Here is a 23668-nt window from a genome sequence, read left to right as displayed (position 1 = left end):
CAGCGGTCAATAGCATGTGAAGAGCCATTGCTGATGTATTGACACAGCAGCTCATTATGGATGATCTGTGGTGTGTAGGGAGAAACCTCTCTTTTCTTCACTTCCCCTTGCTATTGATCTCTTCACAGGGTCCTCTCCCTCTTACTATCTTAAAAGCATCTCTGCAACACTGGCTCAATCAATATTTCACAGTAGCTTTCCATGTCATTCCGTTGTTTTAGTAGAAACTATCTGAACTTCAGCAAATACACGCTCCAGTGATCCAAGGAAATTAATCAGTATTCTTTGCAAAGACTACCAGCACAAAGCCAGCCGTATCTTGATATATATTCGTTTTTAGATTGTGTATTCTTTTAAATATTACATGTGATGTTAATATGCAAAACATCTGATCCCCTGTGATGATAATAAAACAATTAGTATATGCACCAAAAATCTTTGTGGATGTGCTCTTTATCCACTGAATAGGACATTACTGCTGCCATTTACTCTCATTTATATTCTTTTTCATAATATTAGGCATTTTATAGCTTTGATGGTGCCCCAAGGCACCACTCAAATTCATCCGGCAGTAAAAGACACTAAAACTGCTGATGCTGAAAATGACACTGTGCCACACATACTTCAAAAAGAAAAAGAAAAAAAAAAATCCAGGAGAAAATCCTCAGTGAATTGTTTTTATTAACTCGCTCATTTAGAAAACACAAATGCACCAAACGATATCATACATGCACAGCTTCAGCATATCAAGATCAGCTGATGACTTTTCAATGTGAAAACGTTACTGCCACGATCTCACGGAGATCACCTGGACATCAAAATACTGAGGAGTCACAACAGAAAGGCCAAGCGTTGTCACCCAGAGCGCTAATTGTGTTTCTTCATCAATCTTTACGGAATTAAGAATTTTCGGGTAACTCGTTTATTAATTTTCTGATCAATTCTGCCTTTTCTGATCTTCAAAGTAGCAATAAAATTGGAAAACTGTATTGGTATAAAAAGACAAGAAGTACTAGTAGATAGTACAACTTGTATTATCTGCTGTGCACTGGCCGACTACCTTGTAACAGGTAACGTTTGTGTCATTGCACCAAAAGGCTGTGTGTGATAGCAGCTGCTGAGAAATGTTACTCTCTGCTGTATTTTTCAAATTCTGGGTTTGACTGAGAATTACAATTGGAAGTAGGACACCACAGTTTGGTCTCCCAGTTGGGGAAACTGCTTCAAATCACAACAAAATACATACAGTATGTAAAGTCTACTGTATGGAGGCAAAAGAGATCTCATCGCACTGGCTTTTGAATGAGCCAACAGTGACTCTTAATTCTTCCTTTTAAAGCAACACTTGACCTTTGTGCAGAATTGTTGGAAGAGAAAAAGAAAAACAATTAGGAACCATATCAAACATTAAAAAAAGAGAAAATCAAAACATCTCCACAGTACTGATACGTTACAAAACAAAGAGGTTGGCAATGCTTCTATGTACCCAAGACACAAGTTCATAAACGGTGTAATGTCTTTTTTTTTCGGTTCAATATAATCAATAAATCAGTCAGAAAGATGCTTTTCCTGTGTAAACATTTGTTAGCTTAACAATGACATTCCTTGATGAGAGAATGTATACAGATTAAACCACACGTAAAGCCACAAAAACAACATAACAGGATTCAAAGACTGCTTTGAGAAAAGTTATTAACACGCATCGGGGAAGAAAACAGTTTGTCCTCGTGTTTTAATACGAACTGCGAGGTGCACCACACTGGCCTTGGATTCTGGAGCTTTTAAACTTATTCCTTTGCACTGGCAGTCCACTGTAATTTGATATTTCAACTCCTCCTTCGGTTAAACTAATTTTTTTCAACCTCCCATATTGACCTTGTATTAGTCTATTTGAATATCCACAATGCTTTAGTTGCCCAAAGCCCTGAACCACAGTTAAGTACAACAAATGAGTTGAAACTATTTTTTTTTTTTCCAAATAGCAGAATAGGTTTGAAAACATTTGTCCATGACACTGTAGGGTAAGGTAACAAAGATGTACATGCTGGCTCTCTGTCTCTCTCTCTCTCTCACTCTCACACACACACACCCTTGAATCTTTCTGGTGTCATCTTGATGGGATTGTCCTGATTTAGTCCTCCCTAAATCCTGATATATTAGTCTTGTGTGGGTGTCATTAGTGCCATTACTCCTATGCCCTTTTCCCATAGAAGCCCCTCGGGCCTGCTCTAATTTATTAAGATGTTTTAATGTCTGCTAAATCATGGCACATATCAGGCTTTCCATTCGTCAAGTCAGACTGTTAAATAGACCCTTGTGTCATGTGCTGACAGGTTTCTGATCTATCTGCTCCTGCCGTTTTAGGACTATTGAAAGGTAAGATGAAGCAGGTCTGAATACCTGAGCAGTGGGGTCTTGCTGAAATACAACAAACAATGACAACACATACCACATAAAAAAGCCAATTCAACTGACAACAAAGGACAGATTCACAACGTATTAAAACACAGCTGACCATACATTTTGCCAAATAATGTCTAAGCTGGTGGCTCGATTTCAATTATCAGACTGGCACAGTTGGCAGCACTTTAAACCTCTCGTCTCGACTGAAATGGCTGATGATGCGCGTTGAGTAGCACAGCAACTGTGTTGAACAGGTGATTACTGATTAATCTGTTGATTGTATGTCCTATTAATCAATCGGTCTATAAAATGTCAGAAAACATTAAAAAAGAATAACACATCACAATTTTCAAATTGCTTGTTTTGTCGGACCGACTGTCCAAAACCCAAAGATATTGAATCTGCGATATTTAACCATGGCCACTGAGAATTCTTGATTCTGATTGGCTGGTGGGTGTCCCTTTATTTCAGGTAACTGGACAGAATAATCGTACATTTCTGACACACATGTTTATTTGTTGCTATGCACCAGTATTAAATTGGTTTGATAAAGTACACTTACTAGATATTTCCAGGGCTTTTGACCATGTCTCACAGTCCTCATCAGCAAACGGAGTTTACTGAGTTGTCATTGAGTTGGTTCAGTCGTCAACACGTGATCTAAGAATAGAACTTCGGTTTTATGATAATCAATGACAACTGAGCTAACTCCACTCAGTGAGGATAACTGTGAGATGTGGTTGAAAGCTCTGGAAAATGCTAGTAAGTGGAGTTCAGATTATTTTGTCAAACTGTTGTTCCCGACGTCAACAATGAACTTTCATGCTCAAAAAGTATTAAACTGCTAGTCTTTGTTCTTATTGTTTGTGTGTTACTTCATATGTTGAGGGTGAAATTACTCTTTAAAGGAATAGTTCAACATTTTGGGAAATACGTGTATGGTTTTCACTTTCTTTCTGAGATTTAGATGAGACAATCAATACCATTCTCATGTATGTGCACTGACTACTAAATTAAACAAATGAGATACAGTGTGTTAATTACTGAGCTTCAGAGGTGCTGGTAGGTGGATTTTTGAGCTTGGGATAGAGTCGGGCTAACTGTTTCCCCCTTACTTCCAGTCTTTATGCTAAGCTATGCTAATTGACTCACGGCCCTGACTCTATAGGTAATGCACACAGATATGATATGGATTGATTGTGTTTCCTAAAATGTAAAACATTTCCTTCAAAGAAGATTCTCTCTTATAGCCTGATAATGAGACTAAATTATCATTTTGTTTCACTCCGTTCTACGGAAGAACAACTGATATTATAGTAATTTGATGGGATATGGCAGATTGTTGTCAAGTGGCCATGGCATACAGCAGAATAATATCCTCTAAGTGTACCTCATCTGGTATTATACCTTGCATCTAAAACAGAGACAATCAGCAAATTCTCACACCAGTCAATGTTTGGCATTTTTCCTTGATAAATAACTTAACTGGTTGTTGATTAACTTTCTGTCGATTGACTGTTTGATTGATTGTTTCAGCACTAGAGATGACAGAAATACACTGGCAGTTGTGCACCTCTCCCTCTACTGCTGTTTTCAGGCAGATGTAATCTTTGTAAATGCAGAGTAAAGTCCAATCCATCAATCAGTGGGCTATCACAATAACTGGTCTGAAGCATTTAAACCTTTAGGAGCCCTCATTGTACATTCAGCAAATGGCAAACACTGGTGATGTGAAGTGTTGAATGAGTTTTAATCTGGGACACAACCAATTTTTAATGCAGCACGTAAAGATGAGGAGAATGAGCTGCAGAATGTCTAAAACACTAAGTATCACTGACTAGTGTCTGTAAGTGATGCCGTTACAAGAATCTCCAAAGGCACGGGCACGGGTGAATGAACATGTTCCTACTCGCCAATTCAGATGTGGGGAGGTAAACTCAAAATTTCCAAAAATACAAAACACAACTTCTCATCACGGCTGTCTGCCAGGTACACTAAGACCTTCAATAAGAAGAGACTGTTAGGAATAAAATGTTGAGGAAAGCATGTAGCTATCTTAGCAAGAACAACAAGAAGGCTGAAACTACTTTGGCACATGGATGGAAGTAAGGCATCTGTATCATTCTAGAGTCGAAAAAAGGGTTGAAATGGAGCATTGTTCCCAAGAGACCAACAGACCTATGTAAAAAAAAAAAAATAAAAAGCTCAAGCATTTACTGTTAATTAAAGTGTCTGACAGCACTGCTCCACTCTCGCGCTGCCTCATACCCGCAAACTACACAGCAAAATAGTATGTGGTCACCTCCAAAAAAGAGAGAGAGGAAAAAAAAAAAACTTCAGCAACTTTCACAAATTAAAGAAAAGAATAATAATACTGAAGGTTGAAAAACAGAGCAGAGTCTGTCATTGTGTCACGAAGTTGACCTGAATGTTAATATTGCGATGGCGAGGAGCAGGGAGAGGGGGGAGATGTCCACACTCCAGGCTCTCGAGCCGCGGGCGCTCATACCTGGAACACAAAAAACCCTCAGATGTAAAACCTGTTAGAGGAAGCTGACGTACATGACAGCAGCATCAACATCCATCTGAAATACTTGATTCTAATTTTTAATTTTTATCTCTCTGCAATGTTAGATGTAGATGCAAATAAAAACGGATATACACCATTCCGGGCTAAAAATTAGATGCTTAGTTTTCCGAAACATACAACATGCATTAAAAAACTCATTTATGTCCTCCTAAAAAATGTATTTAGGGAGCTGCGTGTTAAGGGACGAGGAGCCTGACACAGTTTGTGCACATCATCCGTTTTCCATCTATGATTTAAGTGAGTCAGTTACCTTTTACGGATCACTAACTACTTTCCAGTAATGATATAAGATCCATATAAAACCCTTTCCTGATGGAAAAAAATATATTATTGATGCAAAAGAAATCTCCTGAAACTCTTCTTGATGTTTCAGAGCCATTAGTTTCTATAAACAGAGCACTCTGTTTTGCCTGCTTAAGCCTTTTGCCTGCATATTTTTCTTTGCAGTATTAAAAGAATCTCCGGGAAAAGAGTCGCCTCTTTTCAAATGAAATTTCGAAGGAAAGAAAAACATTATGGAATTTTATCTCTGTCAACAGCTATTTTCAAGGATTCAACACAGAATATCAACAATGCAAATAGCATTTAGAGCTGAAGAAGAAGCCCCCCTGGAGTCCCTCAGGACATTAATAGCATCTAGTAAAAGAGGAAGTCAACCTCTGCGACAGAGATGGATTGTGCTGCATATTTCAGCAAAATATAAGCCTGGAAAGCCCAACGGGGGTGGCTAGGGACATGAGTAATGGTGAGTCAACAGAGGACAAAATGTCCCTGTCAGGTTTAAAAAGTGTTAAGTGACTTCATTTACAAGAGTGGGTAAATAAGAAAAAAATTTCTGAGAGATTGAGGTCCCAGTTAGTCCTGAAGTCAAACGTCATCTTGCTGTATCTCTCTGGAACATGTTGACATCAGCATATTTCAGTGTTACGGCTGAACACAGAAAACCTTGAAACAAATGTTTTTCTTTCATCTGAGAGTGAATCGAAAGGTTTCAGTCATCGCGTCTGCAATGTATTTTACCTTGAACGTTCTATTTCTAACCACATAAATATTACAACATGATAAACCGTGAACAATGAGCTTACTCATTTGGTGGATTCGTATGGGATCTGAGGCTGGGCCCAGCCCTCCTTCGCTCAGCGTCTGAATGAGGATGATGTAGTCATCGTCGTCCTCGGGGAGGGTCAAGTCAGCTGTTGAATTGGCTGTTGTGAGTGTGTTTACCTCTTTGTATCTCTGTCTCCTGTATGACAGCTGAACGGAGGAGAGAAACAACGAAGGTGACACAATGTAAATATGTATTCTTACAGTGTGACAGCGCCAAAGACACAGACCACCTAACAGGTGTAGTGGACGAACTCAGGAACATAAGAAATGCTGTGGTGTTTCGGTCTGGCGGTCTATCTGTGTGTATGCAGCAGCACACACACGCAGTGACCTCTGGCCAGTTTTGGAATGAACGGTTTTGTCTTCTTCCAGATCATTAGGAAAAAGAAACACAATGACTGTGATGTATATGACAGTATGTAAATCATTATTCATCACATAAAATTAATTTTATTTTATTCATTTCATCAGTGGGGTGCCTCTCACATCTGTCTGCGCAACATGCATGTTAGATCACTCCTTCTCTGTGGCTGCCTGCAGCTACACTTCCCCTCACGACTGCAACTTCTGTTTCATTTTAAAAAAGAATAAATTCTGAACAGGATAAAAATAACTACACATTGTTTCTGGAGCAGAAATAGTAACGTTTACCTCAGTAAGTCAATATATAAACTCAATAATACCTCACTGGAAATAAATCTATTATTCATACGTTCAGCTGGCTCACAATGTTTATACTAGTTCAGTTAAATTTTACAGCAGTAACTCACATTTTCATGTTGAAACAACTAAACCAATGATTCAAACGAGTTGCTTAATTTTAAATGTCAGAAGGATTAAAATGTATTGAATAATTGAGAGTAACATAAAACTATAACTCTGATAATTTGTTATTAATATTATAAAGGTCAGTTTGTACGAATGGATCAAATAGAGAGATTGGCTCTGAGGATGATATGAAGCGCAGTGTCCTGGCTGTGTTTACAAGACGCATGAACCATTATGCACAGGTGACAGCTTTGTTACAGTCATTTTAAACACCTTTTCACAGCTAAGATTGTCATTAAGCTGTTTTTTTAAATCACAAATTCCCTCCACAGTGGCAGCTGCACTCTCCATCATCTGCTTTAAAACAGGTCGAATGACATCAACAATCCATTATTCATGATAGCCTAATCAGTGATATCGACAAGTAAAAACACATCAATCCTCATCATCAATACTCTTAAATATTTTACAAAAATGAATAGGATATTTTTACATTTAGGACATAGGACATTTAATAACTAAAAGCAGGAATCATAGTCTATAGCCTAAGTGATTTGATCAGAATATTTTCATAGATTCAGAGAGTAAAAAAAACAACAAAACTATTGAGCCACTAATTCATGTAGACTAATTGATAATTTAATGAAAGGGTTTTCTCATTTGAATTTAGAGTCTTCTACATTTTATTCTGGTGACAGCAGCAGCTTGTTATGTTATTAATTATTCATAACAATTTGGCAGCGCTCCAAAAGACACAATACGTTCAGTACAGCATTTTTCAATATTACTGTGTCACCAAGTCATGTCTCCTCAGCACTTTTGCCTTCAAATCTCAAGTCAAGTCTCGCAGCATACAGACAGCTCTCATTTTAGCTTGTTCATATTATCTATTATTGTTATCTTAAGTTTTCAGAACAAACAGGACAGGATTTGGGATTCGGGACGACTGCACGTAATTCGGGACTGTCTCGAATTTTTCGGAACATCTGGTCACCCTAGGGCAGACTGCACCAAGCTACTCACTCACACTGTCTCAATGTCACTCTCTCTTCCTCTCCTTTTTTATTCATGATGAGTATCTAAATAGTCAGAAATGCCTACTAAAATGTGCAAATATATGTATCTTTATGTGTCTAACCATTGTTAACCTGTATCACATTTCATGAATCTTTTAGTTATTTTGAAATGATATGAAAATTCTAAATCGGCTTCAAAAACCTGTTAATTTGCATCGTACCATATTGCCAACTAGTGACCGATTCGGTAACAACTTTCTAAGGAAATTATATAAGTAACATACTGTATACTGTACTATTACACTAATTTATTTGATATTAACCACCAAGTGCGTTATTTAACTATGGTTTGATTGCTAGGATCATGTAGACCTTAGACCTGCAACGTCTACAAAGGCTTGTCCTTCATAGACCACAAAGGCCGGAATCGAGCGTGGTTAAATGAGACGGTCTGGTTTACGGAGGATTTACAGCTGCGTCACCAGCTGTTCCCGCCCTTACCCTTGCATCACAAAAAGCCACTCCTGTCTCCTAGCAACCCTGACAGCGGCAGTTGACACAGCTAGCAGAAATGGAGCCAGAAATTTTAATTTTATTATTGTGGCAGCCCTTCCAGGTCCTGCAGCACCACCAGGGACTCCCTGCTCAACTGAACCAAAATATACATTAACATATTTTCTAGGCCTAATATTTATAAAATTGAATTTAAGACTTTTAAGGACCTGCAGACGCCCTGTTAATCCACCTCTTATATACTCTATTTATGTTGTAAATAGTTGTAATGACCACTGTAAATTAAATAAACAATGTATCAAAAAACAATTACTTTAATTTAATTCATTTAATATTTTTTATTTTTCAACTAATCTCTGGTGTACAGAGAAAAGCTTGTCCATTCTCTCTCCGCTCTGCTCTGTATCTCTCTGCAGCAGCGTTCTTGCTGACAGCACTAGCTCAGCTTCGACACACCTACCTGACTGTACTGTGAGAAAATAACCTCAACTCAAAGCTCCACTAACACCTTTTTTCTCACAAAAAAATAACCCCATTGACAGAGGGATGCAGTAAATTATGTTATGCGGTCTGTAATGTAGCTATAATAAAAATCCAAACTATTATGTAGCTCAATAAAATAAAGCGAAATTTAATATAGACTGATCTGTTCATTTTAATACATTTATATTTATTGAAATGTGGTGATATCTGTACAAATAGAGCCCCAGAGGCAGCGCTGTTGTTCTGTCCAGTAAAAACTTGAGGCTTCACTTTACATTCAGACAAACTAATGCGGCAGCTACAATTGCTGTGGAGACATTAGATGCCGGTGGCAAATCACAGAAGAGCTGCAAAGATCAGTTCATCAGATCATATTCTCCCCGGGATGACGACGGACGTTGACCGGGCAATCATCTCAGGCGTTGGGCTGCTAACTGCTGAGATGACGGGCTGGTCCACCAATGCTGCTGCCGGTTGGTGCAAAATGTATTCTGGGATAGGTTGGACTGTGGAGGATCCATCCGTTGGACCCTCAAAATTTTGGTGAAGAGGGCCGCATTTCTCGGCCAGATTTCAGGGAGTGAAATGGGACAGCCTTGGTTGCGCCGCTGAGATGAATTCGGCCTTCAAATGCAGCCTTCGAAAGATACAACAATGCAACTCTTGGGGCCCATTCATTGCATTTCCGGCCTTGTCTTTTTCACTTTTGTTGAGAGCTGAAAGCTCCAGACAGAAACTCTCAACTAAGAAAACTGCAAAGACACCTAAAGCCACAAGTATCAGTTTAGCCATCGCACACCATTTGAATATCTATTTTTATCATGTAGTTAAATTTTTTTATAGCAAATTTTTTTTCACAAAGTGCTTCACTGAACCTACAGCGGCCTTCATTTGGCAGTCACCTCGGCAACCTGAAGATCACCAAGTCTGCCTCACTATGCTCGCCATTCTTTGGGAAATTTGACTCATCATCAGTCCTACATCACTACGGAAACAGCAGGAAACTAACTATGTTCCATGCGTTGTGTCTGAGAGTTGATGCAAAGAGCTAGATTCTAAATGATTCTTTTAATTGGCTTTAGTTAGAACGATTTGCCCCCTCATTGAGCTTTGACTCATTTTTGATAATCCTAAATTTCATTCATGCATTCTGTTGGCAATAACTTGTTAATTTAATTTCCCCATTCATTCATGCATTCTGTTTGTATATATGTGTATATGCTCATTTATTCCCTACTCATCCCTATCCCTTTGTACTTAAAAATAAATATCTTGATTTATCGCCAAGTTGTTGTATTTGTGTATTTATTTACAGCAGAGATCCATGTATTTGAGAGTTCACGACTTTCTGATATAAGACTGTTTATTTTGGTTAAATTATTTCCCTCCAGTGGAAGGGAAACTTTTGTAAGAAAAGTTTTCTTAAAAGTTCAAAATTTAATACTAAAAATCGTAATACCCCTACACAGGTAGGTCCACCCTTTCACTCACTCTGATGCATAACAGGAATCAACATGTGACTGTTAAGTGTAGTGACGTAAAACTCACTTGGTATCCTGTAACTTCTGACTCTGATTCCATCGCCACCACAGGTTCCCAGTAAAGAGACAGATGAGAGCCAATTAGGGTCCATTCGACATTCAGCGGTGGTTGGGCTGGTGCTACATGACATAAAGATAATACATTTCTATATGTCAGCACAGCAACATATTACTATGACCTCATCATACCAGAATTATCATACTGTATTTCCTCAAATAAAAGACAGTAGTCAATTAAAAGCCGGGTCTCCGATAATGGCTGGGGGCGTGGTCGACATGAACAAATAAAGGCCGGCCCCAAAAACATGCCGGGGAAAAATAGGGGCAGATAAACTTCTGGTGCCTGTTATATAATGTGCATGTCAGTTAAGCATAAATAGCAACACTACATGAGCATAGGTAACCTGGGTAACAAGGGTAACCAGGGTAACTTGGCTAAGCCAGCGAGCATACGTCAATGAGCATGCTACAGCTAAGAGGTGCACTGCCAAAATGTTCCTGGTGCAACTCAAGCGCTATAATTATTGTTCTACGCATCAGAGTAAGTGGAGAACAGGTAATGCAGTTACAAAAATTTAATAGTGAAAACTGAAGCAGATCAGAAAACAAGGTGTCGTACTAAAATATAAACAAATATCCTTATCAAACAGAGGGAATTAGAAATAAAGGTCTCTCTCTAATATAAGCCTGCTATCAATAAAGGCCTGGTACCCCCTGCAGTTGAGGTAAATAAAGGCCCTGGCCACTATTTGAGGAAATACGGTATTTCTCTACTTCTAAGAATGAGGTGAGGACTAGATATTCTTCCTTCTTTCTGCCTTTTATGAAACAACAAGCCAAACATGTGAACATGCCAGAACACATATTAACTTTCTCCTGCTTTGCAGTAACGGCTAAGAATAAACTTCCCTCAAACACAACCCTTCATTGTTTCCACCTCTGAATTATAATCAGTGTGAATACAAAATCACTTGAGCAGCAGGGCACTTTGGGTGCTGCGACTTACGTGGCTTTTTTGTGGTGACATTGATTGCAGGGAGGAACGGGCCGGTGCCTGCTGTGTTGAAGGCGCTGACTGTAAGGAAATACTGTGTGTTTCCAGTCAAGCCGCTCACTGTGACCGAGGTTTGGTTCCAAGGCACCCTAACCTTCCCCATGGTCTCTGGTTTGGTGTCATCTTCCCAGTACACCACCTATTTGAACCAGGACGTATTATGGCTTTGGACTCCAGCAAAATGTGCACATCGGAAGCATGCATTTTCTATCACATGCAGCACAAAACAGTACTTGTATTTGTTTTTGATGTCTTGAGAGAAATGTGGTCTTGTTAAATGATCGCCTCAGGGTGTATCCTCTGAAGGGAGATTACAGCTTTCTTTCACCTCTCCAGCAGGATATTTGATCTGACATTACAAAGCCTTTATTAATGTGCTTTCACAACGTCTTTCCTCAGCTACTCCTCAAAGAATAGCACAATCATTTCAAGCAAGGACTAATGATAGAAAGGCTGTTTTTTATGATTAATCCATAAATGATTTAATCTAAGAAATGTCAGAAATTTGAAAGTTCCCAGATCATAAAATCACATCTCCAGACTGTTTGTTTTGTTGAACCAACAATCGAAAACCAAAAGGTATTTAGCTTACAATGATTTAAAAAAGAAGCTAGGAACCTGTTATGTATTATTCCTTGATGACTGAAACAATTCATTAATTACAAGAATAACTAATCAAGATTTTTTGAGGCTCAACTAATGGATTTATTATCTAATCCTTTCAGCACTACAATAAATCAATCTATCTTGCATAACATGGCATGTAATATTTACTTTTCCACTGATGGAAGTTAGACTAATGAACACATTTGAATTTGCATTTAAATACATTTAAGTACAAAATAAAGTTACCACTCATAAAATAGGTGACCATTTAGTTTTTGCTCCTTCTAACCATTACATTGAAAATAAATGATCCTAAAACTATATCCATCCACCACCTGTCTACTTTTCTGTCATCATTTTTCAATGTTAGCTGTTGTTGTGGTATCTGAAATGGCACAAAAGCTTACTTAGCCAGATGGAAATATTCAAACAACTTTGATTTATTGAGCAAAAGAATAACAACAACAGCATCTTACATTAGAGCCCTTTGATCACCCTGATTATTCAGTCAGGAGCACGCAGGCAAGGCACTCAGGCTGTCCCAGTTTTTGAAGGTAAGAGAGAAGCCAATCAACCATTTTGGGTTTAAAATGAAACAGGTTAATATTCCCCTTTACGTAGAGAACAATGACAAGACTATTGATTCACATTGTGCTGCTGCGTTGAAAACTTTTAATTGTTAAACAACAGTATTTCTGGTGAGGTATGATGACACTTCTTCATATTCTGACATGTGGTCTGGTGTAGTATTGCATGATGCCCCATAACTGACAGCGACACGAAAAGGCATATGAACAGGCAATTTTCCTTTGTTCTCTTGAACACACGTTATGGACATGTTTTCCGCGTTAGTACAAAGAACTGTATAAATTTGGCTATAACAGTCGCCCAACTGAAACAGCCATTTCCATGGCAACGCAGAGTTTGGAAGTGATGGCTTTGAGGTACAACGGGGGTGACAAGCATTTGAATTGTGCTGTGTGTGATTTCTATTTCCATTTAAAAGAGTAAAATGTACCTCATAGCCCAGAACCCTTTCAGGGGTGAAGGAGAGAGCCTGCCAATTCACCTCAATCTCAGAGGCTGAAACACTTCTGGCCCAAACTCCCGCTGGCATCCCACTTGGCTCTGAAAACAGACAACAAGAGACTGAGCATTGCTGACTTCTTCCAACAGCACAGAGACAAGCAGAACAAATCTCTTCAATTTTTACATTTATAACTGCAGCATTATTGTTCTTGATCTCTACTTGGATGAATCACCACACACAGGTGCTGCTGGTTAATAGTAGTTTGGATTAGTTTCCGGTTTTGCCAGTCCGGTCCAGTGTACGAGCTTGAACTGGTTTGATTTTATGCAAACCGACTGAACCGGAATTTGTCATTATGAGAAGGTCTGGCAAATTAAAAAGTAACCTAAATCAGCAACTGACGACGCTAAATCCAACTCGTATTGCATTAGTAATGAGCAAAAACCCGATTAACACAATATTATGTTTGTTTTAGTGCTGAGGCCGGCAACAAAGAGATCAAATTTCAGAAGATCAATCAAAGGTGGGCGGGGGAAAGACGACGCACATGGCACATTGTGTGTTCTTTACTAGAAAGTTCTTGTGTTTTTTGGGGTGACGAGACGAGACATGGCAGAGTGTCAAAGAAAACGAAAACTGTGCCAATATGGCAACATTTTGGATTTGAAGCCTACGATAGAGGTGAGCCAAAAAACATAGATGAGCATGCGGGCTTTAAGTGGCATTATTTTGTATCTTTGCACAGTTTGCAGTATTATTTTTTTATATTTTTTTTCTATTTGAACATAACGTGTGGGCTACAGACTGTAGGCCTAAAGCATTTCTCATGTTGCACTTGGCTGCAGCCAGACATTCAGTTTTGACAGATAATTTCTATGTTGATGTTTACAGTTGGTTTACATTTTCCATGCTGATTACACTGTCGAGCAGGCTACTGATTTATGCTAAATGCCAACCGGTTTTCACTTTGGCATAGCCATTCTAAAGTGTGGTGATATTTGGAAGCAATCTGTCTATTCTTACTTGTTTGTGTTGCAAAATTTCCCTAGTTTTCTACCCTATTTTACTAAGATTTCTACAGATTTATTTTCCTGCATGTCTCTTTATTTATCCAGCGCTTTCAGCCGAGTAGTTGCAATAAAACCACTTTCATGATCTTTGTCCTTTTCAAAAACAGAAACAGCCTTGTAGCTTTTCAAAAAATCCCAATCCCATTCATCACCTTACCTATCTCTGCAGAGTAGATGGTGACCACGGGGCTGAAGGGACCCTGTCCTTTGCTGTTGTAAGTGCCAACCTTGACATGAAAAGGGGAGAAGGGGGCAATGCTGTCGTTGCGGTACACATAGCGGGATGCACCGGGGGCAGAGGTGGCCACATGGGTCCAGCTAACTTCTCCGAAGGCGCGGAAAGCAATGATGTAACCAAAGCTCTCACCATTCTGTAGTTCTTCAGGGACAGGCTGAGAGTGAAACACAAAACTATAGTGATATTAAAACATATACAAACCACTCACGTTCACCCCGCCGCTGGGCTGACACAATCACCACCCACTCTGATGGTGTGCATGACCCACAAATTGCTTTTGTGGGTCACCTGACGAAATGAAATGAGGAGTAAAATGCCATTAAAAAAAAACCTAAGCTCATTACAGAGCAACCGTGCAGCTTTTAAAATGAAAAGTTATTTCAGCATTTAATGAAATGAGAAAACTCAAATAATGAGATAGCTTTAGCCAACTAATGACTTCTTCAATATCTACATTACTTTTCAGCTCCCCGACTGCTTTACTTCATTGCTAGATTTGTTCATTGTAGATTTGGCTGAACAACAACAATTCACCACAGATCAAAGCCTCATAAATGAAAATAACTGTCAGATTCTGTGTTCTGCTTGTGTATACACTGCCGCTGCTTTACATGCAGACTCTTTAACTAAGATATTACAATGACTGCAGCGCTAGACTTCGATTGACCCAGAATTTATGACATCCACACACCGAACAGAGCAGAGACCTTGATTTATTGAGAAATATTAAGCACCTTAAAACTAACTGCAGACACTCTGAATGACAGACTATAACATAAGACTGATGATTTACCTCCCATGTGATGACCAGTTCAGATCTGCTTCCACCTCCTCCACCCACGTCACCTGGCGCTGCATCAGGAACTACACAACACAAACCTTGTTCACACCTCCAAATACACAACACTTTATAAAGTTGTACAAGAAGAAACGCTAGTATAATCCCAGACCATTTGCCTTTGTTTAGACCACAGTTTTTGCTTTTCGGTATTTTATATCTAATCAAGATGAATTATTTGAGGGAAAAACGTGAAATACATTTACTGTACCTGCGTCCTCTGTCCTGGTCTTGACTGACACAGGGCTGGGTTCTCCCACCCCAACACTGTTTTTGGCCAAAACCCGAAACTCATACTCCACCCAGGCATTAAGGTCCACCACAGTGGCTGTCAGTGTGTTCCCATCGATTATCTCAGGGACTAAAAAAACACACACAAAAACATACAGTATACACATAAACATATGAATAAATAGCTAAAACAAATGAACACAAATAAACAACAAAAATGTCTTAAGCAGTGTAGGCTGGTCCATAATATATATAAAAAATAATCATAAAGTAAGTAGTCTTTTTTTTGCCATTTAATATTTATCTCAACACGTCTTAGACTCTTTACTTCTTTGCACTATTTGTACTGAATTAATCCCTCTGTTGTTGAGGGAGGGAGTAGTTGTACTTGGTCCAGTGCTTGACAACTGACAACTCTGGTGGATTCGCCAGCTTTCAGCGCAGTCAGACCGAAATTCGCTTACCATTCATTTCTATGTGGAACAGGGCGAGACACACCCACACACACGTTTTAAGATGAAAATGTATCTTGAAGTGCTGCCTACCTGTGTTAACCCTCTGCCAGCCCACAGTGAAAGGAGTCCTGGTTTGGATGAGGTAATTGGTGATGGGGCTGCCGTTGTCTCTGCCGGGGCTCCAGGTCAGCTGGGCTGTGCTGTCTGTCACCTCATCCACTGTCACTGAGTCTGGAGGGCTGGGGGAGCCTGGCTCAATCACAGGAACAGACACTGTGAGGTACTCACACACGCGGAAGCACAGATGCGAAAACAGAATGTGGATGTAAATGTGTGTACGCGCACATACTGCAAGGAAAACATGAACAGCACATATAATATTTGCATAAAAAACACATCCAGCTAATCTACATTAGAGATCGCTACGCTTTGTTGAAAGCCTTTACATCTTTAAATCCATATTAGCGACAGAAAAACATTTCTAAAAGCTTTGAGTTTGAAGAGAAGTAATGCCCTTCACAAGGCATTAAAAGTTAATTCAAGATTTATCCTCCAATATTCAACCAACTTGTAATCCTTCCCTTTCATGGTCGTCCTGGTAATTGATCGATGGAACAGCAGACGTAAGATGCAAGGAGTCAAATTAAAAGGTAAAAGATGAAAAAGGGCCTCATACCCCTGAAGAACCAGAGTTTTATCATTTATTTTCATTATCCCACCAATTAAGCTGTGTGATGTTTTACTTTAGCCTCATCTACTGTTTCCTGTTCTAATGAATGTGTCAGCTCATCAGAAATAATAGACCACTAGAGAGCTGTGAGACAGACCACAGAATAATAATGCCCCTAGCTCTGCTCACACTCTTCACTGGCTCTGAAGTGGTTTCTAATCTGAAGCAAAATATTCTAATTATTAAAGCAGTAAATTATTTTTTAAACAAACAATCAATGCTTTGGGAACACACACACAAAAAAACAGAATTTGTGTTTATGGTTCATGCAGTATGAATGAGCTATATGTATTTGCATGTATGTCTAAATATTGAGCAGATTGCACTCAGCAGGCATGCTAAATAAGGTATTGCTGAACTACTTTTTCTTGTTTACAGAAGGCTTGTACGTGCTGCCCACATACGCTCGCCCTTAAAGCCCTGGCTTTAGAGATATTGGGCCTCATGCAAGAACAGTTTTGTATTTTTATCCTAAAACTCTCAGACTTTTCTCTGTGAGGTTTACTCGTACGAGTTTTCCAAGTCAGATTCAACAAACTCTCTTAACGACGTGAACTTGTTGTAAATCGCTTGTTTCAGGCTGATGAATGCCACCTGTTCATAAAGAGGTGCGCCTTCGTGAGATGTGATCATTATCATAATCCATGTCCCTAAAATTGCCATATAAGGCTCCATGTTACGCTCCGTTTATGGGTGAGTTTCATTCACAAAAAAAAAATTCCCAAAGAGTAAAAACACTGCGCAACTTCAAGTCCTGCTTCCAGAAATCAGAAGACAAACACGTAACAAATTTAGGAGTGATAGTAGGAGACCCGAAACAATTAGAACATATGAATCCAGCTAAAAGTCATCAGAGCTGCTCAGCACTGTGATAGAAATAAAGACGGATATCTAACTTCACGTCATTCTGTGACGTTAGATGCTAAAAACATCTTTCTAAAGTAAAGTGCTCCATGAAGAGAGGCGGTCAAGAGATGTGACAGTCACAGAGATACTAGAGGAGAATATAGTCCACAGGTGATGTTACACTGTCAGCTGCAACACAAGATGATACTGGACAGAGAGCTGCAGAGACACAGAGGCAGCTGTCAGAGTGAGAGAAGTTTCCAACAACTACTAAACTGTAGAAGTTGCTGCGTCAAATGGCCATAAAAATCCTAAAATTGGCAGCCATGATGATGATTTGGTAAACAGAATATACATTTTGCATTAAGTTTGTTTTACTTATATATTCCATTGTTTGTTAATTCCAGTATCATATTTAAACTCAAAATTAATCCAGATTAGGACAATGCAGAGATGAGCTGGACCACAATTTTGTACAAGTAAATTAATGAATGCAACAAATGTTCTAAAATCACTCGTACGTACATTTTAAGAACAAATCTGTTTGTACGAGTGCTTCTTGCATTAGGCCCATTGATCTGTATAAAACTCATTAGCAGCTCCTGATGAAAAAAAACCTCTAATACACTGGCCTCATTAATACATATTAATGGGGCAACAATCAAGGATCAATTCCTTATCCTCTTAATTATATTTCATTGGCTGAGGCAAGAGGATGCTGTCAGTGTCTTGAGGGTGTTCAAATAATCTGTTATTAATATGGACAGTCTGGGCTTTTGTTGTGAACTTGGCTCAGGGCAAATTAATATCTGGCTGTATTATGAATACTTACAGCCGCAGCCGTATTATTTTGGTCCAAACTGAATATTTCCCAAATCTGTAAAATATCCCATCACACATGTCGGAAATGAATCTAAATAAAAGAATGTTTTAAAAGGAATCATATTGATAAAACACATCGAGTGAACAACGAGTGTCGTACTGACTGGTGTGAGGTGTATTTCGCTACGTACTGTCTTCCAGGATGGTGATGACACAACTGTCATACAAGCACAAGTGGTCACTAAGTGGTTTGAATGCTAATGACAACGATGCTATCCGCGCACCATGACCTTCTCCATAACCACCACCACCAGTCTTTGTGAGGCATCGCGGAGTGGCATCTAAAACATTTCCCATTGCCATTGTTAAAAAAACACAAGCACCCAGATCATCACTCAAGAGTCGTCGTGTCAGGAGCGATTATCATTGACCTTCACCGCTACAAGAGGAGCGGAGTGAAACAGGCCCGCAAATACCGCCGTGCAAAATTATTGAGCTACTATCAGTGGCTAATTTTACATGATTGCAACAATGTGTCTACTGCCAATAACACAAATAGTCGCTACTGCTGCGAGTACGATCATAAAAGTCCACATATGCAGCCGCAATCATAATCAAACTGACAGCACAGTCACACTGGCATCATCATTACCATCACAGTTAAATGAGTTATTATTCACATTTTTGTCCTCACATAATAATTGCATTTTTGGAGCACATGTAAATGCAATTGTTTTCTCACCTTGTAGTATTTAGTCATGCAGATAGTTTGGATTTATTTACCCAGGTTATTTCTGCCACCACCTCAATAAGAAATGAGGTTCGGTGGAATATTGTTTTTTGGTGTTTGCAGCTTTTAAGAATGACATTTATAAAAATTCAGCGGTGACATCTCTTCAGAACAACACGGAACAATTTCCTTGAAAGAAAGCAGTTCCAGCGAAAAATGTTGACAGCAGTCGTGGGGATTATTATGAGTAACAGCAACACTCTTACTGAAAAGACGTCTTTTCAGAAAGAGGGTCTGTGGTGAAAGTAAAAACAACCAGAACCATTTACACGACTGCTTGAGGTAAGTAAGAACAGACCCTTTAAGGTGACCACAGTCTGTATGTTGGAAGGTACATATACTGATGCATGCTCAGTGAGGTGCTGCACATTGTTTGGAGGTGTTATTGTGTCCTTTATGGGTCACAGGTAAAGGTGGCATGGTTTCCAAACAGGATGGCTGGCTGCTAGATTGGAAAATAATATTCTGATCAACACGTGACCGACCTCATTTTGCTGAAAGTCTGTGATAAAGCAAAACTATTTGCCCTCAGCGACTGGTTTTCTATCTAGCTTCATGCTTTGCCGCCCACCATTTGAAGCCATTCGATCCAAGGAATGAGACACCCATGACAGCTGCAGTGAGCAGGAAGTGTAAATAATGCACAATGTGAGTCACAGACAAGTTTCTCTTCAGTCAATACTAGGCCAATCCATTTCCATGGCCTTGACGTTGCTTCTACTTGAGAAAACAACCTTATTTCCACTTAGCCCTCAGCCATTTGGGAAAGGAGTGCCTATTAATGCCATTTGCCTGGAAGATCTTCAACATGCCAAACCGAATCACTGGTGGGTATCTGTACAAGATAAAGATATGGATCCAACCTTTTCAAATGTTGACACCAAAATCATCCCTCACCTCATTTGACATTTAACATATTTGCGTAGTGTCAATTTGCTTGGCTATTTGGTGTATTGATCAAAGCCAGAAACACTCCTCCTCTCACTCTGCACGCTATGCAAACCCTCCACTCCCCAAAACATATAATAAAAGTTGTCCTATTTTGTTTTACCCGACGTAACTCTTGACAATTGTGTCTCTCTGGAGCTATACATACTGCATGAGTGAGCACAGACAGGCATCTGAACATCCAACTGTCAAGCACATTGCAACAATATTGAAAATTGGCCATTAAAAAAAGAGAGAAGGAGGAAAAAAAGAAAACACACATCTTAAAAATTCATAGCTGGCATTCATACAATTTCGGACAATTTTGTCAAGTTCTGTACTTCCAAAAGCATCTCTGAATGCAATATAAAAGAAAAATAAGCCTCTTCTATTTGGGGTAATCAAATGGCTGATACTACAAATAAACAAGACATAAAAACTGTGGACTCTTTGATGACACCCAGAATGATTTTCATGAGATTGTGGGCATTTTAGGTTCAGTGCAATCACCAGCTGAAACAAAACCCATTTGAGTTTAAAAGCCTAAGTGAACATTATAAGCCCAGAAAGTGGTACATTCATATAATGTCTCGAAAAAACATCTTTTATAGGATACATTTTCCTTTATTTCTTGCAACGCAGCTTGTTTGGTAACACAGAGTCCTGACATCTTCTTATCGTGGGTTGTTTTGTAGCTGCGTCTATCATCCACTTTACAGTCGAGACAGTTTTTTTTTCCTTTTATTTCTCCTTTTTTAAAAGGGGAACCCAAAAACAACCCTGGCTGCAAGCCTCGCTTTAATTAGTGACTGCAGAGCAGAGAGGAAGCTTTCTTACCTTTCACAATCAATACAGCCACGGCTGACAGGCTCTCCACATCCGTGTCCACCACGCAGATATATTTGCCATCATGGTAAAGCTGAATGTTCCTGATCATCAGATCTCCTGCTGTTCTCTACCAAGGAGGAAAGAAAGCTTTATGTAGCATGAAAGATAACAGACCTTGTGACAGCTTATTAAAAAATCTAGTGAAGCATATATAAGGTGCAGTAAATAGCGGTGCCAAAAACATTTGCAGCTATTTAGCGAGGACTTTGCAGGGAAAAACAAAGCCTGTTTTTTTTTAAAAAAAAGATATTATATATGTATTTTACACACATCTCTTGACAGCTCTTGCAGTCAGAGCCATAAAGGCAAAACTTAATAAGACAGAACCTCACATACAGCGGTCCAAGATGAGCTCAGATGAAAAGAATTCATAAAAATTTTATGCAGTGAATTGAGTTTTTGTGTTTGACGTGGCCTCGGCTATTTCACTTGCTTTTTTGCAGAGGTCATCACCATGGCCTTCAAGACCTGTTGCGAGGAACTACACAAATAAGCTATTACTATTGAGTTAAACAGGCAGTTTTTGCTTGATTGGAGAAGGAAAAAAGCCCCCCTAGATTCTCATCTGAGAGGACACCCATAAGCAGCAAACAGTAAATTAGTGGTGAAATCGTTCTCCTGGCATTGGCAGGGAAATGTGGCAGTGGAGCCAACATGGTTTAATTATGGAAATTAAATTCCTTGAAGCAGCAAAGTTAAGTTGATAATCTCTTTAGACTGGGGACATCCAAGCATTTCTGGGGAAGGAGTCTCTTTTCAGATAAGAACATTGTCAGTCAAACACACACAGGAAGAATGGCTAATCTCGAAGGGTGTGAGGGTGTTCTGGAAGTGTTTTGTCATTTGGGGCTCTGCCATGCTTTCATTCCTTTTAAAGACACCTCTAATGATGTGTATCCTCTTTCTGTTATGAAGAGCTGTGCAGCAGGCTATGTCAAAGAAGGGTTTGAAAAGAATTCAAGACCAACCAAAGTATTAATGTCTCCTGGTCATTCCTTCAGTTAACAAAAAAAATCAGTTGGCTTCAAAGCATTTGTCTACCGTGCTCTTTATAACGTTCAGTTGAAATCTTTAACTTTGACTGACAAACTACCTTTATTGACTTCATTACAGCCTACCTAAGTCGGGTCCATCAGCCTCTTAACATCCCTTTAACATTGATAGTTTCAATGTGGTTGTTTTATTTGAATTTTTTATTATTTTATTTGCTTGCTGTATGATTTGTCCTAAAGTAAAGTGTACTGGGACCATGCTGCATGGTGATTCTGCACTTTAAATAAAAGAGACTGATTGATTAAAAAATAGATTACTTCAGAAGGCTGAGCTTGAGTAGAGGAAGCGTATCCAAAAAGACGATAACCTGTCACAATGGCTGAGCAACTAACACTCTACCGACATGATGATTTTTATAAAGGAAGTGTATTTTGACATAATAACCACCATGTTTCTATTCACAAAAATACAATTGGAAGCTTAGAGTGACTGAATGATCAAATAGCACATCCTTCTAAAGATTTTCACATACACGCAGCTTATTATGCCTCTGAGAAGATTTGGAAGTATTGCGAAAAAAAAAAAAGATGGTCTCACACCAATTGCAGCAAAACTAACCACGGTAAATCTCCAAGAAATACCATGATGTCAAACCACAAGCTGTCTCTTTTAACTAATGGCAGGAATGAAGTGAAGCAAGATGGGAAAAGGTGCCAACTGCCCATTCGCACGTTCTAAAGACGTATGACTGCAGGTCACTCACCCCACCCACTAGCTCAAAGTGACCGTCCCCCTTGGCGATGAGCTGTCCGTTGAAGGCCCAGGAGAAAGAAACGTCAAGGACGGGGTCACTAATGACCTGACAGGGTAACACGATGCTCTCGCCCACAATGATCTCCATGTCTACTGGCCCCTGGATGATTCTGGTTGGATCTGCACCCCCGCACACCAAGAAAAAACACATTGTGAGCAGGAGTCACTTTTGACAGGGCTGCAGCCAATATCACACAGAACATGAAACATTTCATTACAAGGAGATGAGCAGTGCTTTGTCGATTGTCTGAAAAAGGAAGCACACTCATGATATGACAATTGCTGGAACACATGAGCAGGCTCTGTAATACAGTAAGAAGAGAAGTATTATCTACATAAAGAGAGGTCTCATGAAAGTCTTAGTGGAATAATGTGATAACATGCAGCCTGCCACGACTAAAACGGCCTAATACAGGCTGACACGGCAAGAATAATCTTCTGAAATCCTGATAGCAATTACAATACAATGAGAATCAGATAAAACTTCATGTAATAGACTGCTCTGTGCACCCAGAACAAAATGAGGGGCACTGCTTCAAAGTCTGCTATAGCAATCATTTGGTTAAGTCTGCTGTGCTTCAAAAGTCAAGATAATGAATCTGCTGGAATCAAATAAAGAAGGTACAACAAAGAAGAAGAAGATTTGCACCGTCACATCTTACCTTATATTGACTGTTGAGGGATTAAAAAAAAAAATCACAAGTTAAGAGTGTCCTCGCAGTTCTTAAGCTAGTAATAATCAATGTCTGGGTCGTGGCTCTGTGTCGCTGACTGCATTATGGCCTTGAAAAATACTCCAGCAATTTAAAATAAATAACTGGCCTTGGCAGTTGCAGCGGCAGAAAATAGCATTCAGCACATTAATAAAAACAATAAGAATCCTGGAGAACACTCAACTATCACGCACGCCACTGGA

The 23668-nt window shown here is 39.2% G+C and overlaps 1 protein-coding gene across 1 annotated transcript in view; it reads right to left on the bottom strand.

The window, feature by feature from the left end:
• Positions 1-663: 663 nt before the first annotated feature.
• Positions 664-23668, bottom strand: part of cntn3a.2 (contactin 3a, tandem duplicate 2) — a 40842-nt gene continuing 17837 nt past the window's right edge. Inside the window, exons 13-23 of the mRNA XM_067591919.1 lie at positions 22703-22872; positions 20896-21013; positions 16034-16192; positions 15469-15618; positions 15213-15283; positions 14339-14573; positions 13100-13209; positions 11428-11614; positions 10429-10541; positions 6079-6247; positions 664-4912 (exon numbers count right to left, since the gene is read on the bottom strand). Coding sequence (XP_067448020.1) covers positions 4815-4912; positions 6079-6247; positions 10429-10541; positions 11428-11614; positions 13100-13209; positions 14339-14573; positions 15213-15283; positions 15469-15618; positions 16034-16192; positions 20896-21013; positions 22703-22872 — 1580 coding nt within the window. The 3' untranslated portion in view covers positions 664-4814. The remainder of the gene's footprint in view (positions 4913-6078; positions 6248-10428; positions 10542-11427; positions 11615-13099; positions 13210-14338; positions 14574-15212; positions 15284-15468; positions 15619-16033; positions 16193-20895; positions 21014-22702; positions 22873-23668) is intronic.

The sequence above is a fragment of the Thunnus thynnus genome, chromosome 6 (assembly GCF_963924715.1).
Source record: "Thunnus thynnus chromosome 6, fThuThy2.1, whole genome shotgun sequence".
NCBI classification, from domain to species: domain Eukaryota; kingdom Metazoa; phylum Chordata; class Actinopteri; order Scombriformes; family Scombridae; genus Thunnus; species Thunnus thynnus.
The sequence above is the reverse complement of the archived record's forward strand: the minus strand, read 5'-3'. Positions and strand labels throughout refer to the sequence as shown.